The sequence below is a fragment of the Zophobas morio genome, unplaced genomic scaffold (genome assembly GCF_036711695.1).
Source record: "Zophobas morio isolate AGI-343-1 ecotype UQ-CSIRO unplaced genomic scaffold, CSIRO_AGI_Zmor_V1 ptg000018l, whole genome shotgun sequence".
In the NCBI taxonomy this organism is placed as follows: domain Eukaryota; kingdom Metazoa; phylum Arthropoda; class Insecta; order Coleoptera; family Tenebrionidae; genus Zophobas; species Zophobas morio.
The window spans coordinates 4924822-4942262 of NW_026972123.1; the positions used below are offsets into that span (position 1 = coordinate 4924822).

Below are 17441 nucleotides of genomic sequence, written 5' to 3' on the forward strand. Positions count from 1 at the left end.
GCGTTGTGATCAAGACTATAAAAATCCAATAATTTGCGAAGAATTTTTAGGATATGTGCCGCTGCAAGAACTGAATGCGGAAGCCATTTCAAAAACTATTATCCACTTCCTAGAAGATTGCAATTTAGATTTAAATTAAAGTGTGTATTTTATACTAAGCCAGGGGGGTGCAAGTGCACCCCCTTGCACCCCCCTGCCGGCGCCCATGACAGAGGGTATGGATACTTGCTTACTAACGTAAATACATGAAGAGATATATCATCTACAGAGTTGCTAGAATATATATGGAAACGATTAAATATCTTGAGAATCATTTCTACAAATGAACTTAAATTAGGTATAAGGGTACAATAAGAAACTTTTTTTGCTTCACGTGTTTTCGAGATGCGAAATCAACTTGATTTTTTTAAATGGCACTACCATATAATTAATGCACTTTTGAATGGAGCGTTTTTTTTCTGAATTCATTGATGTAGCACAATCATACTTTCTTTCTGATTGAAATGACAAAATAAATTATTAAACAATAATTAAATAAATTTACCAATAACAACCGAAACCAAAATTAAGATTCTGCTTTCTACAAAAGATGCTCAAAATGCTTTCTGTTTACTTTCCGGCACCAAAAAAGACCCTGAATAAAATTTTGTAGTGAGTTAATGAGAATTTCTGGACGAATGCTAGCAGTTTCGTTACGTATGCGCTTCAGCTACAGCTACAGATCTGTAAAACAGTTTGACTTTCACCGATATTTTTATTACGAATAAAGAGGTACGTGCTCGTAGAAGCTTTAATAAACTTAAGGAATAACAATGCAAATACAGAATGCAAACGACAGCTAATTACTATCTAACAAACGTTCCCTATGGGATGAAGTAGTACTTTTAGCTACTGATTTGTTAACCTTACACATCACTCCCATTTCTTTCGTTGATCTGTAATTAGGTCTTGCACCCGTTGACTAACATACGTAATAATAATTCCTTTCGTTTTGCGATATGCTAAATGCATTCGTTCACTAGACTCGATTTGCTGACTGAATAAATTCGTTCCCGAAAGTGGTCTCTATTTATTCGCGACTTCCGCTTTTCAAACGTCGCGCGGCCGCGTCAGACGATGAGTCATCACCGCGGTACATACCAGAATAAACACATTCATACTAGAAGACTAAGGTATAATAATGATTTTTCTGTTTTGTGAGTGCAGAGTGCAGAGTGGTTGATTTGTCAGGCTCCGTTCCTTGGTTGTTTAAACGTGGTAAAACTTAATATTATTCATCATATTTTGTTACTCTACACATTAAGGTGTTTCTCTAAATGGAGGCTAATATAATTCTCGTATTTAGTAATTAATAAGGCCACATAGTGCGATTTATTGCACTTTTTAAGAAGTGGACATAAAAACCGCTCTTATCTATCTATTATTAGCAAAAGTAATTATCGGCGATCGGTGCGTGCACTCATCCACTTTAGATTTTAAATGTTAGATGTAGACATTTGGTTATTAAATAATGTCAAATTGTGGTAAATGTAAGTCCTCAAAAAAAGAGGGTTTGATTGGTTGCGAAGGATCGTGTATACTATCCTCAAACATATTTGGCGTTTATGACTTCACACCAATTTGACTCCCATTATAATTCAATAGGCCGTCACAACCGGATGTCTTAAACCCGCTCACCGATACCTACCTGAAAAGACCTTTTCGACGTGCCAGGGACGGTCGAGACGCGAAGGACCGGACTCAGAGTAATTTTGTTTGTTAAAATTTTCAAATTTCAAAATTTCCGTACAGAACATGATTTATACTTTGAAGAAAATTACACAAAGACACAATTATTAGAAGTGTTACACACTCGAAAATTTGAGAAACAATATAAAATAGATGCTATGGCGCGAGATCGTGGATTTAGGGTGATTAGACTTTCGCCGTACCATTGTATATTTAACCCCATCGAACTAATCTGGTCGCAAATGAAAAATAATATAAGAAGGAATAATACGGCACCAAAATTTAGTAGTGCAACAATTGACGTAATTAGGGAAGAAGCTTCCAAAATAACTGCCGAAATGTGGGCCAATTGTGTACGACATTCCACAAAAGCAAAAGATCAGTACAGGGCACGGTTGATAACACCGTTAATTATTAATTTAGAAGAGTCGAGTGATGATGACAATGACTATTTCGATCAATAAATAAGCAGTAGTAGTTAATAAGTAAATAGTTGTGCTGTAATAAAAAATGATTGAGTACAAAGTTACTTTGTTTTTACTTAAAATAAAAAACTCGAAAGGCGCAGTTGTCGGTAAATGCAAAACTCAGTCCTGCCCTGTGCTTTTGCCAGAAAAGGTCTTTTCAGGTAGGTATCGGTGAGCGGGTTTAAGACATCCGGTTGTGACGGCCTATTGAATTATAATGCGAGTCAAATTGGTGTGAAGTCATAAACGCCAAATATGTTTGAGGATAGTATAATAAATGGTTTCATCATTCATGTGTAAATTTTTCTGAAACTGAATTCAAATTATTAGAAAAATGCAAAAACTTGTTCTTCATCTGTGATGTTTGCAAAATTAATTGTCAAATGACTGAAAAATCCTATTTAAGTAACATAGAAAAAAATGTAAGTTCCATCAATGTTCAGATTGCTGAGCTTAATAAAAACAATGGGAAACAAGTTACAGAAATGATAGAAGGTTTTGAAAATTTGAAAAATGAGTTAACATCTGCTAAAGCTTTCAATCTCGAAACCTGAGAAAACTGATGATGAAATCACTTATGCTAAAGCCCTTAAACAAACATCAGCAATTATTTTTCAACCAAAGGATCAATCTCAAAGTGTATCGGCAACCAAATCTGATATCTTACGTAACGTTGATCCAGTAAAATCGGGTGTTTCAATAAGAAATACAAAAAATGGACACAATGGAAGTTTTAATTGTTCGATGCGATAAATCTGAAGATACAGAAAAAATTTCCAAACTTGCCAATGATAATAATTTGGGTGAAAAATACACCATTAAACAGCTACCTGTTATCAATCCTCGTATTAGAATCGTTGGTATAACTGATGAAGAAATTACTACAGAAAATCTCTCTGATTATGTAATCCATCAAAACCGATATCTCTTTGTTGGTGAACCGTACTGTAAAGTAATTGATAAAATAGTACCGTTACGAAAAGACAAAAAAAGGTTTCAAGCTATCGTAAAAATAAATCCGGCTACTTATGATAACATGATTAAAAAAGGTTACCTAATCGTTGGATATGATGACTGTCCTGTATACGATGCAATAGATATTAAAATATGCTACCAGTGTTGTGGTTATCACCATTATCAGAAGCAATGCTCTCAAAAGCTACCTAGATGTCCTAGATGTTCTGGCTCCCATGATGTTAAAAATTGCAAATCCGAAACCTTACAATGCGTTAAATGCACATTACTGAACACTAAACAAAGTAGCAATCTATCGCTTACCATAAAGCGAAAGCGGAATTTAAAACTAGCATTCTTTCAATTAAATAGCAATTAAGGACCTCATCTCCAGTTTCTAAATGTCCTAGGCGTATAGTGAATAGCAGTAAATATTTAAATATTTATTACCAAAATGTAAGAGGTGTTAACACCAAAACCTCTGAAATTCTTCTTAACTCTACTTTGATGTCCCAGTATGACTTAATAATATTAACTGAAACCTGGTTAAATTCAAGCTCTTTTGATGGTGAATATTTTGATGTAAAACTCTTTAATGTATTGAGAAAAGATCGCGATTTTTCTACAACAGCAATGCGTAGAGGCGGTGGTGTTTTAATTGGAAGGAGAATAAAAGTTATAATGTTAGAGCTTGAACAGTTTTACTATAGATTTGCTGAATTAAAACACATTGACATCATGTGGGTTAAAATTAAAGCAGAAGATCTTCATCAATGTCTACATATTATTGCTCTATACGTCCCACCTTCTTGTGGAGTTGATGATTATTCAATTCTTTTTGAGCCCTTAATGTCTGCAAATGTTGTTTATAAGTCAAATATAATCATGTTAGGTGATTTCAATATCCCTGAGTATATTAGCTGTTATTCGTCCAGTGTTATATCATGCAACATCTACTATGACTGTGACAATTTCAGCAAGTTTCTTGGTCGTTCCCAAAAAAATTTTTTTCTCAATTCTAATGAACGTCTTTTAGATCTTGTGTTTAGCAATACAGAGTGTCACGTAATTCATGCAGAGGAAGTGTTAACCCTAGAGGACGCGCATCATCCTGCCTTGGAAGTCAGTGTATGTCTCTTGAAGGAGAAAACAACTTGTATTCCAATCAAAACTCATGGTGAATTTAATTTTAAAAAAGCAGACTTTCCATCCCTATATTATCACTTATCCAAAGTTGATTTTTCGTTTTTAGATTCTGCAAAAGATGTCGATGGGGCTATTGAGTTATTTTACGACAAACTCTTAAATATTTTTAATTCTTTTGTGCCAACGAAAAGGCAGCCTCTCGGTACCTACCCTGAATGGTTTGACAAGGAAATTATTAAAAGTCTCAAACAAAAGCATAAAGCATGGCTGAAATACAAAAAAGATAAGTCGCTTTTATCTCTAGAATCATTCAAATTGTACCGAAGAGAAATAAAAAAACTAATTAGAGATGCTTATGACAGATATCTAAAACGTGTTACTGATGAGATCAAAGTAAACCCTAAACAATTCTGGACATTTGTTAAACATAATACAAAAAAGTTTGGTATACCAAACATAATGCAATATGATGATACGGAGCTAACATCACCACAAAATATAGTAGATGCTTTTGCAGATTTCTTTGGTAAATCATTTAATAGCTTGTCGGTTTCCAGTACTTCAATGCGTGAGAACAGTTTAGACAGCTTATATAAAAATATTATCTATTTGACAGAGATTAATGAAGATGAAATTCGTAATGCCATTAAACAACTCAAACCTACGTTGACAGCTGGTCCAGATTGTATACCCTCATTTCTTATTAGAGATTGTGCCTCCATTTTCTGTAGGCCATTAAACATTATTTTCAATTTAATAATAAAAAAATCTTATTTCCCAATGAAGTGGAAAGTATCTCGGGTCGCACCAGTCCACAAGAAAAATAGTAGAAGCAACATTGTTAATTACCGTCCGATTACAATTATAAATAATTTTGCAAAAATATTCGAAATCGTACTTCATTCTCGTATCTCTAATCACGTCTCCACTTACCTATCTCCATCTCAACATGGGTTTGTTAAGGGAAAATCCGCAGTCACTAATTTATTCTTAAAAACTCAGTTTATTTCAGAACGTTTAGATGCTCGAAGTCAAGTTGACTGTATATACACTGATTTTTCTAAGGCGTTTGATCGCATTGATCACAAAATCTTGTTGCATAAGTTACAAATATTTGGTTTTTCAAACAACTTACTTAACCTTCTTACATCCTATTTGCATCAAAGACATCAATATGTTTCCTATCGTGGATACCGTTCCAACAAATTTTTGCAATCGTCAGGCGTACCACAGGCTTCTGTGCTGGGTCCTCTGCTCTTTAATATATATATAAATAATGTCGTTGACGAACTTGATGTAAGGCATTTACTGTATGCCGATGATTTAAAAATTTTCTGTGAAATTAAAACAGCTGTTTAGGACATTTTTTATATTTTGTCGGTGCGGCCTCCACGTGTTGGCGGTGTCTTTGTAAGGCAGCTGCACGTGTGCGGATCTTCAACCTCTAAGGCGGCCGCCGTCTGAAGTGCGGCTCGCACCACCTCTGGCGGCGGGGTTTGGACGGGCTATTTCCCCCCTAATATCATGACAATTTTTGTATGGACATTAGCAGTGTAAGTCGGATCGTTGCAATGTAACCATCGGAGGTAGTAAAATAAAAACAAGTAAAAAATACAGTCCATTTATTTAATTTCAACTAATAAAAATCCAACAACAGCTGAGGACTGCTTACATCTTCAGGAAAATCTCAATAAATTGTGGAATTGGTCAATTAACAATCAGCTTTTGCTAAATAAGGACAAATGCTTTGTAAAATCTTTCTATAGAAAACTTGATCCAATAATTTATGACTATGCAATTGATAATTCAATACTAGAAAGGCCTGACTATATTTATGATCTGGGTGTCACTTATGATACAAAGCTAAAATTTGATAAACATATTGAAAAAATCGCGTCATCTGCTTACAAGTCACTTGGTCTCGTCATCCGAAACTCAGGTGCCTTTCAGAGTAAAGATATCTTAAAACCACTTTATTTTGCGTATGTTCGATCTCGACTTGAGTATTCTTCCATTATATTTAGTCCCATATATCAAGTTCACATTTCTGCTTTAGAGAAAATCCAACGTAGGTTTCTGAAATTTTTGGGTTTTCTTGACAATGGTACTTACCCACTTAGAGGAATTCCAAATGATATACTCCCCAGACGCTTCAACTTGCAGAGTCTTTCTTGTCGTAGGACTGTTGCCTTTATTATTATGCTAAGAAACATTTTGCATTCAATAGTAAACTGTGAAGATATATTAAACCTTTTATATTTTAGAGCACCGACAACTAGCCTAAGATTTAACTCTTTAATAAAGGCACCCTTTCCTAAGACTAATATAATGAAATCTTCACAACTATTTCAGAAACTACACCGCTACGCTAACGTTGAAAATCATCTTGACATATTCTGCTGCACAGTCAGAGATATAAAAAATCATTATGCTTTACTATAAACAGTCTATATGCTTGTCCTCTTCTACTTGTTCTTTTTTTTGTTAGTATGTCTTCCGTAAATGGGCTATAGCCTGTGGAAGGGTTTATCAATAATAATAATAATAATAATAATCCGAACATAAGAAACGACTGCTGTCGCCTCTGCAAAGCAAAACCTGAAACGATCCAGCACATAATCTCTTCCTGCAGCATCCTAGCACAAACTGACTACAAAGCTAGAAACGACAACGCCGCCAAAATCATCCACAAAGAATTAGCAACACTTATGAACTTAATCGAAGATACGACACCCTATTACACTTACATTCCATCTCCGTTCCTTGAAAACAACAAATACAAATTATACTGGGATCGCACAATACTTAACAGACTTAAACATTACAGCTAACAGACCAGACATCATACTTACCAAAAACACACAAACGAAGCCATTCTCATTGACATTGCTATTCCCTTAGATCATATAATAAATTTATTATATGATCTAAGGCTATTCCTAACACAAACAACATTATTCAAACATACCACACCAAGATTTCAAAATATCTACAATTATAGATAGAAATGAAATCCATGTTAAATTTTAAAAAAATTTCAATTCTACCCCTAGTTATCTCTAATGTAGGTATAGTTCCAAATAGCTTAGTTCAGAATTTAAAGTCTTTGCATTTGAATGATTCAATAATTGTCAAAATTCAAAAAGCTGTTTTGTTAGGAACATGTCATATTGTTCGTAAGTTTCTTGAACAGACTGATCATGTCAGTCAGATTAGATTAGCACCAGTAGGTCAGAGTAGTGTAGGTCACTTTCCAAGTGATGCGCGGATAAATGATCGGTAGTTACGCTAGACTTTTGGGGATGGGGTGAGATTAGAGAATAATAGCAGACTAATTTGTATGCTGTAATTCTAGAATCTCGAAAGTTGTTCTGTTAATCTAATCAATGCATATCATTACTTGGTCTTAGTACCCGTAATGATAGAAGTCTTGCCTGAATGCCGGTCATTTCCGGGTCAGTGGTGGGTCTTAATAATAATAATGTTTACCCAAATCAGGGTTTTCTACAAAACCTTGTATTAAAAAGATTTGGCATGGACAGTCTGCTTGCAAGAGGAATTGCTGAGTCAATATCCTTTTTACACCTAATCATCAATGCAAAAATTTATTGTCCAGAACTGCAATGTACTGAAAATGTCACCCCTCTATCAAGCGCTGCAAAATTATTCGTAGGTATATTGAATCAACCCAAAAATTTGAATACACAAGTCAGTTGTGACAGTTCTGAAGGCACACAAAATAGTCACTCTGTCAAACCAAAACCATGCCTGGCCCCTCCTCTCACCGCGACCTCAGTCGCCGGCCCATGCCCCGAAGCTCCCGCGACTTGACAGTCTACACCCTTCAAGAAATCGACCAACTCAGAAAATCTAACGCTACCATCAAACTAACTCGAGTCCAAGCCATCAAACTGTTCTTCTGGAACTCGAACCACAACACCGTGTGCTATCGAAACGGACAGAGTTGGCGTAAGGTTCTTAGATCCAAAATATACCAAGTGTACGTATTTCGTTGCTTCCAGTGTTCATGCTTTTATTTTATCCGCTTTTCATCGCCTTGATTTTGGGTTTGTTCTACGGGATGATGTTGATTATGATTACGTGCATTAAAACGTTCGCCAAGACTCCGGTTATAAATAAGAACTCGTTAACGAAGGAACCTTCGTATATTTAAGGTAACAAGAAAAGTAATAAGTGATTTGAAATTTTTCTCTGTTGTATTGGCAACGCTGCTTGTCTTGTCAAAATACAAATTTTGAGGTTATAATAAATGTTTTTTGTAAAAAAAAGGCTTGAATATTTTCCGAAAATAGCGCTAGCGATACTTTAGGTGACGTACTAAGAGTTGCACGAGAGTCAACAGCAGTTCGTTGATTTGAACCCAAATCCAGATTTTGAGGTTATGTACGTTGAACTAGTAACACCACGAATGGGCCACTTGAAACATCAATAAATAATTTTAGGCCAACCATGGTGTCAAATCTGGGATACTCTAACACCACTACTAACTGTCAAGTGTTCCCATACCCCATAACACCTCACCCTTCGTTGCAGCGTTTCAACTGTGAAGACTCAAACATTGAACCGTTTTACTGCAAATCGTGCAACTTTCAAGCCGAACTAACTGTTCAGTTCAAACAACACATTGAACATCGACATAGAGAAAGTTTTTTTGAAAAAAACTCACTTCAAAGTTACTTTTGTGAAAAATGTCTATTTGAAACACACTGTTGCATCAAACTACTTCAGCACGCCACACAATGTCTGAAAAAAACGAAAAATCGTCACACTATTAACTCTGCTAAAGCTAGACAAGCCAAAATTAACAAATGGTACAACTGTGACCAGTGCAAGCGCAAATACAGGTACAAACGCTGGCTAAAAAGACACCGATTTTCGGAGCACATGAACCTGGACGTCATCCCTTGGTACCAATGTGGTCACTGCACCTACAAGTGTAAGAAAAAACACTACTTAAAGCGCCACATCCACTTCAACCATTTAAACGCAAGCAACATTAACTGGTTTACGTGTGACCAATGCCCCTATAAAACCAAACACAAAGAATCGTTAAAAAAGCACCAAATCGCCCGACATTCCGACGAACGAGTCATTAAATGGCACGAATGCCAACACTGCCTCTACAAAAGCAAATTCAAATCAAACTTAGTCAGTCACATCAACATGCACCATTTAGACGAGCGCGATATTAAATGGTACGAATGCAAGGAGTGCTCATACAAAGCTAAACAAAAAATCACTTTAAAAAATCACGTCAACTCGCACCACTTGAGCGAGCAGGAAATTAAATGGTATGAGTGCAAAAAGTGTCCGCATAAAGCTAAACAGAAGGGGGCTTTGAAGCGTCACATAATCGCGAGGCATTTGGACGAAGAGGAGGTTAAATGGTACGAGTGCAAAATGTGCCCGTATAGAGCCAAGCAAGGCCGGAGGCTGGAACATCACATTATTGCGCTGCACTTAGACGAACAGGATATTACGTGGTATAGGTGTGAGCAGTGTCCGTACAAAGCCAAAGATAGTCAGAATTTGAAAAGACACATGAATTCGCGCCATTTGGACAAGGGGGATGTTAAATGGCACGAGTGTGAACGATGTTCGTATAAAACTAGGAGAAAGTCGAATTTGAAGAGGCACACGAATGCGTATCATTTATATTGAAGGGGTATTAAATTGTGATGTAGTTTGCATAAATAAATCGTTTTTTGAAAAAAAATTATTAAGATTGTGATGTATATGCAACCAGTTATACACAAATTATAAATACCTGTCAAATGTTGGCTCAAATTTGAGGTTATAATTTTGTTTGTTTGTTTATTTAAGAGAACGTTTGTGGCAATTTACCCTATTTTAAGTGAAAAAAGGTACGAAAAGTGTCGAACTTACAATAAAAGCTGACCAATGAACTAAAAACCAAACAAAAACAGACCCAAATTTTGAGGTTATGTTGACTAAAATATATTTTGACCTGCAAATTCCCCAATATAAATTAGGTGAGAAACAAATTAGTTATATAACACTAAGCAACAAGCGTCTTTAAAACAACATACCATTGCCCGACATTCCAACACTGAAGCCATTAAATGGCACCAATGCCAACAATGCCAATACCAAAGTAAATTCAAATCAAACTTAGTAAGTCACATAAACATGCATCATTTAGACATTAAATGGTATGAATACAAACAGTGCCCATACAAAGCTAAACAAATGGTAAATTTAAAAACCCACATAAACGCGCGACACCTAGATGAAGCAAATATCACGTGGTACGAGTGTCAAAAGTGCCCGTACAAAGCTAGAGACAAGCGTAATTTGAAAAGACATGTGAGTTCCAGGCATTTTGACAAACAAAGCTATGAGTTCGAAAAGTGCCCATTTAAAGCTAGTACAAGCGTTAAATGGCACGAGTGCTTGAAGTGCCCATACAAAGCTACAAGATTGTCGCATTTAAAAAGGCACGAGATTGCTCGACATTTGGACGAACGGGATGTTAAATGGTACGAATGCAAAAAGTGCCCGTTTAAAGCTAAACTTGGTCATTATTTGAAACGGCACGGGATTAGGCTGCATTTGGATGAAGAAGTTCGGTGGTACGAGTGTGAGGAGTGTCCGTATAAAGCAAAAAAGAAGTGGAATTTGAAAATGCACATGAATTCGCGCCATTTCAGTGAAAAGTTAAATAAGTAAATGTTGAATGATTTGTGTTGGTAGAACCAGAGAACATAGAGAAGCGTCATAGTTTAAATTAAATGACAGTGTTTATTTTTGGAAATTTTAGTTTGGGGACTTTTCAGTTTACTCCTATTTATTTTTCAATGTTTGGATTTTACAATTTTTCAATTTCTCGGTTTTTCAATTTTTGACTTTTATAAACTCTTTATTTGTCGATTTTTCAATTAATTGATTTTTCAGGTTTTTTGATTTTTCAATTTTTCGATTTTTTAAGGTTTCTATTTTTCAACATCACTTTTTTGATTTTTCGATTTCTCAATTTTTCAGTTGTTGGACATTTCAGTTTTGGGATTTTTCAGTTTACTTATTATTCAATTTTTCGATCTTACGATTTTACAAGTTTTTGATTTTTCAATTTTTCGATTTTTTTGAGGTTTCGATATTTCGACTTCACTTTTTTGATTTTTCGATTTCTCAATTTTTCGATTCTTTAGATATTTTTCAAATGTTTCGATTTATTAATCTATCGATTTTTCGACTTCCCGGTTTTAGATTTTCTGTTTTTCAATTGTCGTTTTTTCAATTTTTCGGTTTTTAAATTTTAGATTTTTCAGTTTTTTTATTATTTTTATTTTTCAATATCTAAAATTTTAGATTTTTCAATTTCTTGATTTTTCATTTCAGTTCTTTAATATTACAGTTTTTCAAGTTTTGGAATTTTTTAAATGTTTTGATTTCTTAATCAATCGATTTTTCAACTTGCTGGTTTTAGATTTTCTGTTTTTCAATTGTCGTTTTTTCAAATTTTCGATCTTTCAATTTCTCAAATTTGCCATTTATAAACTGACAATTATTCGATTTTTCAATTAATCGATGTTTTGATTTTCCCATTTCTTGACCTTCGAGTGTTTCGATTTCCCTGTTCTTCAATTCTTTAATTTTTTTATTTTTCAGGTTTTTGATTTTTTAATTTTTCGATTTTTTAAGGTTTCTGAAATTTTTCGACTTCACTTTTTTGATTCTTCGATATTTCAATTTTTCAAGTTTTCGAATTTTTCAAATGTTTCGATTTCTTAATCTCTTGGTTTTTGCGACTTTCTGTTTTTCAATTATCGTTTTTTCAATTTTTCGATTTTTAAATTCTAGATTATTTTGTTTTTTGATATTTTAATTTTTCAATATTTAAAATTTTAGATTTTTCGATTTCTTGATTTTTCATTTCAGTTCTTCGATATTTCAGTTTTTCAAGTTTTCGATTTTTTCAACTTCCCGGTTTTAGATTTTCTGTTTTTCAATTGTTGTTTTTTCAATTTTTCGATTTTTAAATTTTAGATTTTTCAGTTTTTTGATATTTTAATTTTTCAATATTTAAAATTTTAGATTTTTCGATTTCCCGATTTTTCATTTCAGTTCTTCGATATTTCAGTTTTTCAAGTTTTCGAATTTCTCAAATGTTTTGATTTCTTAATCAATCGATTTTTCGACTTTCCGGTTTTAGATTTTCTGTTTTTCAATTGTCGTTTTTTCAAATTTTCGATTTTTCAATTTTTCAAATTTGACATTTATCAAATATTTATAAATGTCAATTTTTCGATTTTTCAATTAATCGATATTTTGATTTTCCCATTTCTTGACTTTCGAGGGTTTCGATATTCCTGTTCTTCAATTCTTTCATTTTTCGATTTCTCAGGTTTTTGATTTTTCTATTGCTTAATTTTTCGACTTTTTAGGTTCTCAGTTTTTGGATACTTCAGTTTTCGAATTTTTCAGGTTTTCCATTTTTCAGTTTTTCGACATTTCAGTTTTGGGATTTTTCAATATTTTGATTCTTCGACTTTTCGATTTTTGGCTTCTGGAGTTTTCGATGTGTCGATTTTTTTACTTTTTCGATTTCTCAATTTTTCGATTGCTTAATCTTTCGATTTTTTGACTTCCCGGTTTTAGATTTTCTGTTTTCAATTGTCGTTTTAAATTTTTCGATTTTTCAATGTTTTGATTTCCCGATTTAGTCTCCCATTTTTAGTTTTTCTTTCATTTTTCACTTTTTAAAATTCTAGATTTTTCGAGATCTCGAGTTTTCAGTTCTTCTGTATTTTAATTTGTCAATTTCCGGAAGTTTTAAATTTTCGATTTTTCAAATTTTTCTCAATTTTTCGACTTCTCGATTTTTCGACTCTTTGATTTCACGATCTTTTGAGTTTTCCATTTGTCGGTTTTTCGAGTTTTGAATTATCCGATTTTTCAATTTCCCAATTGTTTAAATTCTGGAGTGTCGATTTTTCAGTTTATCGATTTTTAAATTTAAAGTTTTCGAATTTTTATTTTTTGATTTTTTGATATCTGGATTTCTCGATTTTTCAATTTCGCGGTATTTTAATTGTTCAACGTTTTAAATTTTAGATTTTCCGATTTCCCAGTTTTTTAAATTTTGCCCTTGCTAAATCGTCAATTTTCCGAATTCTCAACTCATCTATTTGTGATTTTCTTATTTCTCGACTTCTCAAAGTTTTTATTTTTCAGTTCTTTAATTTTTCCATTTTTCGACTTTGCCTTTTTGGTTTTTCGATCTCTCGATTTTCCAATTTTTTAATTTCTTAATTTTTGGAAGTTTCTTTCAGTTTTGGGATTTTTCAATATTTTGATTCTTCGACTTTTCGATTTTTGACTCCTGCATTTTTCGATGTGTCGATTATTTTACTTTTTCGATTTTTCAATTTTTCGCTTTTTAAATTTTAGATTTTTTAATTTTTAAAATTTTAGATTTTTCGATTTCTCGATTATTCATTTCAGTTCTTCGATATTTCAATTTTTCAAGTTTTCGAATTTTTCAAATGTTTCGATTTCTTACGCTCTTGATTTTTCGACTTCCCGATTTAGATTTTCTGTCTTTCAATTGTCATTTTGTCAAATTTTCGATTTTTTAATTTTTCAAATTTGACTTTTATGAACTCTCAATTTTTCGATTTTTCAATTAATCGATGTTTTGATTTTCCCATTTCTTGACCTTCCAGTGTTTCGATTTTCCTGTTCTTCAATTTTTTGATTTTTCAGGTTTTTGATTTTTCAATTTTTCGATTTTTTAAGGTTTCTATTTTTCGACTTCACTTTTTTGATTTTTCGATTTTTCAGTTTTTAGACATTTCAGTTTTAGGATTTTTCAATATTTCAATTCTTCGCCTTTTCTATTTTTGGCTTCTGGGTTTTTCGATGTGTCTACCATTTTACTTTTTCGATTTTTCAATTTTCCGATTTTTAATTTTTAGATTTTTCTATTTCTTGATTTTTCATTTCAGTTCTTCGATATTTCAGTTTTTCAAGTTTTCGAATTTTTCAATGTATTGATTTCTTAATCACTCGGTTTTTCGACTTCCCGGTTTTAGATTTTCTGTTTTTCAATTGTCGTTTTTTCAATTTTCGATTTTTCAATTTTTCAAATTTGACATTTATAACTCAATTAATCGATGTTTTAATTTTCCCATTTCTTGACTTTCGAAGGTTTGGATATTCCTGTTCTTTAATTCTTTAAATTTTCGATTTTTCAGGTTTTTGAATTTTTATTTTTTAATTTTTTAAGGTTTCAATTTTTCGACTTCAGTTTTAGGATTTTTCTATTGCTCAATTTTTCGACTTTTTAGGTTCTCAGTTTTTGGATTTTTCAGATTTTCCATTTTTCAGTTTTTCGATATTTCAGCTTAGGGATTTTTCAATATTTCGATTCTTCGACTTTTTGATTTTTGACTCCTGGATTTCTCGATGTGTCGATTTTTTTACTTTTTCGATTTTTCAAATTTTCGACTTTTAAATTTTAGATTTTTTAATTTTTAAAATTTTAGATTTTTCGATTTTTAATTTCAGTTCTTCGATATTTCAATTTTTCAAGTTTTCGAATTTTTCAAATGTTTCGATTTCTTAATCTCTTGATTTTTCGACTTCCCGGTTTTAGATTTTCTGTTTTTCAATTGTCATTTTGTCAAATTTTCAAATTTTTAATTTTTCAAATTTGACTTTTATAAACTCTCAATTTTTCGATTTTTCAATTAATCGATGTTTTGATTTTCCCATTTCTTGACCTTCGAGTGTTTCCACTTTCCTGTTCTTCAATTCTTTAATTGTTTGACTTTTCAGGTTTTTGATTTTTCAATTTTTCCATTTTTTAAGGTTTCTATTTTTCGACTTCACTTTTTTTTTTGATTTTTCGATTTTTCAATTTTTGGATTTTTAAATTTTAGATTTTTCAATCTTTTGATATTTTAATCTTTCAATATTTCTTAATCTTTCTATTTTTCGACTTTCTGCTTTTACATGTTCTGTTTTTCAACTTTTCGATTTTTCAGGTTTTTGATTTTTGATTTTTTTATTTTTTTAAGGTTTAAATTTTTCGACTTTTTAGGTTCTCAGTTTTTGGATATTTCAATTTTTGGATTTTTCAGATTTTCCATTTTTCAGTTTTTCGATATTTCAGTTTAGGGATTTTTCAATATTTCGATTCTTCGACTTTTTGATTTTTGACTCCTGGATTTCTCGATGTGTCGATTTTTTTACTTTTTCGATTTTTCAAATTTTAGATTTTTTAATTTTTAAAATTTTAGATTTTTCGATTTTTAATTTCAGTTCTTCGATATTTCAATTTTTCAAGTTTTCGAATTTTTCAAATGTTTCGATTTCTTAATCTCTTGATTTTTCGACTTCCCGGTTTTAGATTTTCTGTTTTTCAATTGTCATTTTGTCAAATTTTCAAATTTTTAATTTTTCAAATTTGACTTTTATAAACTCTCAATTTTTCGATTTTTCAATTAATCGATGTTTTGATTTTCCCATTTCTTGACCTTCGAGTGTTTCCACTTTCCTGTTCTTCAATTCTTTAATTGTTTGACTTTTCAGGTTTTTGATTTTTCAATTTTTCCATTTTTTAAGGTTTCTATTTTTCGACTTCACTTTTTTTTTTTGATTTTTCGATTTTTCAATTTTTGGATTTTTAAATTTTAGATTTTTCAATCTTTTGATATTTTAATCTTTCAATATTTCTTAATCTTTCTATTTTTCGACTTTCTGCTTTTACATGTTCTGTTTTTCAACTTTTCGATTTTTCAGGTTTTTGATTTTTGATTTTTTTATTTTTTTAAGGTTTAAATTTTTCGACTTTTTAGGTTCTCAGTTTTTGGATATTTCAGTTTTCGGATTTTTCAGGTTTTCCATTTTTCAGTTATTCTTTCATTTTTCAGTTTTTCGACATTTCAGTTTTGAGATTTTTCAATATTTTGATTCTTCGACTTTTCGATTTTTGGCTTCTGGATTTTTCGATGTGTCGATTTTTTTACTTTTTCGATTTTTCAATTTTTCGATTGCTTAATCTTTCGATTTTTCGACTTCCCGGTTTTAGATTTTCTGTTTTTAAAAAATTTCGTTTTAAATTTTTCGATTTTTCAATGTTTTGATTTGCCGATTTAGTTTCCCATTTTTAGTTTTTCTTTCATTTTTCAATTTTTAAAATTCTAGATTTGTCGATTTCTCGAGTTTTCAGTTCTTCTGTATTTTAATTTGTCAATTTCCGGAAGTTTTAAATTTTCTATTTTTCGACTCTTCGATTTCACGATGTTTTGATTTTTCCATTTCTTGACCGTCCAGTGTTTCGATTTTCCTGTTCTTCAATTCTTTAATTTTTTGATTTTTCAATTTTTCCACTTTTTAATGTTTCTATTTTTCGACTTCACTTTTTTGATTTTTCGATTTTTGAGTTTTTAAATACATATTTCAGTTTTAGGATTTTTCAATATTTCAATTCTTCGGCTTTTCTATTTTTGACTTCCGGATTTTTCGATGTGTCGACCTTTTACTTTTTCGATTTTCAAATTTTAGATTTTTCAATCTTTTGATATTTTAATATTTCATTCCCGATTTATAGAGATTTGATTGTTCGCGTTTTCGATTTCTCAATTTTTCGATTTTTCGACTTCATCACTTTTCGATTTCTCGTTCTTTGGATCTTTCAATCTCTCAATTTTTAGAATTTTTAAGTTTTTTGATTTCTCTATTTATCGAGATTTGGATTTTTCAATATTTTGATTGTCAATTTCTCAATTTATAATTGTTCAATTTTTATTTTTTCGATTTTGACCTATTTCGGTTTCCCAATTGTTAGACTTTTCGACTCCACGGTTTCTTGATCTTTTGATTTTTCGATTTCTCAGTTTTTCGATTTTTCGAATTTTCGACTATTTTAATTGTTTATTTTTTTCCTCGCAGTTAATAAGGGTGGTTTTGCAAAATCAGCCTGTATGTTGCATCTCTATTAATCTATGGTAGAACTATTTTATTATTATTATTATTAATAGTCCCACTATATGTTGTCAAAATTAGATTTTCGAAAATAGCGATATAGGCAACCAATAATACACACAAGTGAAAGCAGGCTTCGAACATTTTCCAAAAATTTTCCTATTGTGGAAATTC

The 17441-nt window shown here is 31.9% G+C and overlaps 2 protein-coding genes across 3 annotated transcripts; both read left to right on the top strand.

Annotated features, from left to right (window-relative positions):
• The first annotated feature begins 8024 nt into the window (after positions 1-8024).
• Positions 8025-9995, top strand: LOC135130894 (zinc finger Y-chromosomal protein-like). Of its 2 annotated transcripts, XM_064058344.1 has the most exons (3): positions 8025-8264; positions 8318-8699; positions 8759-9995. In XM_064058344.1, coding segments are annotated over exons 2-3 (1221 nt in total). In that variant the 5' UTR covers positions 8025-8264; positions 8318-8697; the 3' UTR covers positions 9978-9995. The 2 variants fall into 2 exon arrangements, with proteins under 2 accessions (XP_063914414.1, XP_063914415.1); XM_064058345.1 differs by having other exon boundaries at positions 8318-9995.
• A 471-nt stretch (positions 9996-10466) lies between these two features.
• Positions 10467-11006, top strand: LOC135130805 (zinc finger protein 513-like). Its single transcript, XM_064058228.1, has one exon. The coding sequence runs from the start codon at positions 10467-10469 to the stop codon at positions 11004-11006; it is 540 nt and encodes a 179-aa protein (XP_063914298.1).
• The last annotated feature ends 6435 nt before the right edge of the window (positions 11007-17441 follow it).

Coding starts and splice junctions, on each gene's coding strand:
- LOC135130805 (XM_064058228.1), top strand. CDS start 10,467: ATGCATCATTTAGACATTAAATGGTATGAATACAAACAGTGCCCATAC.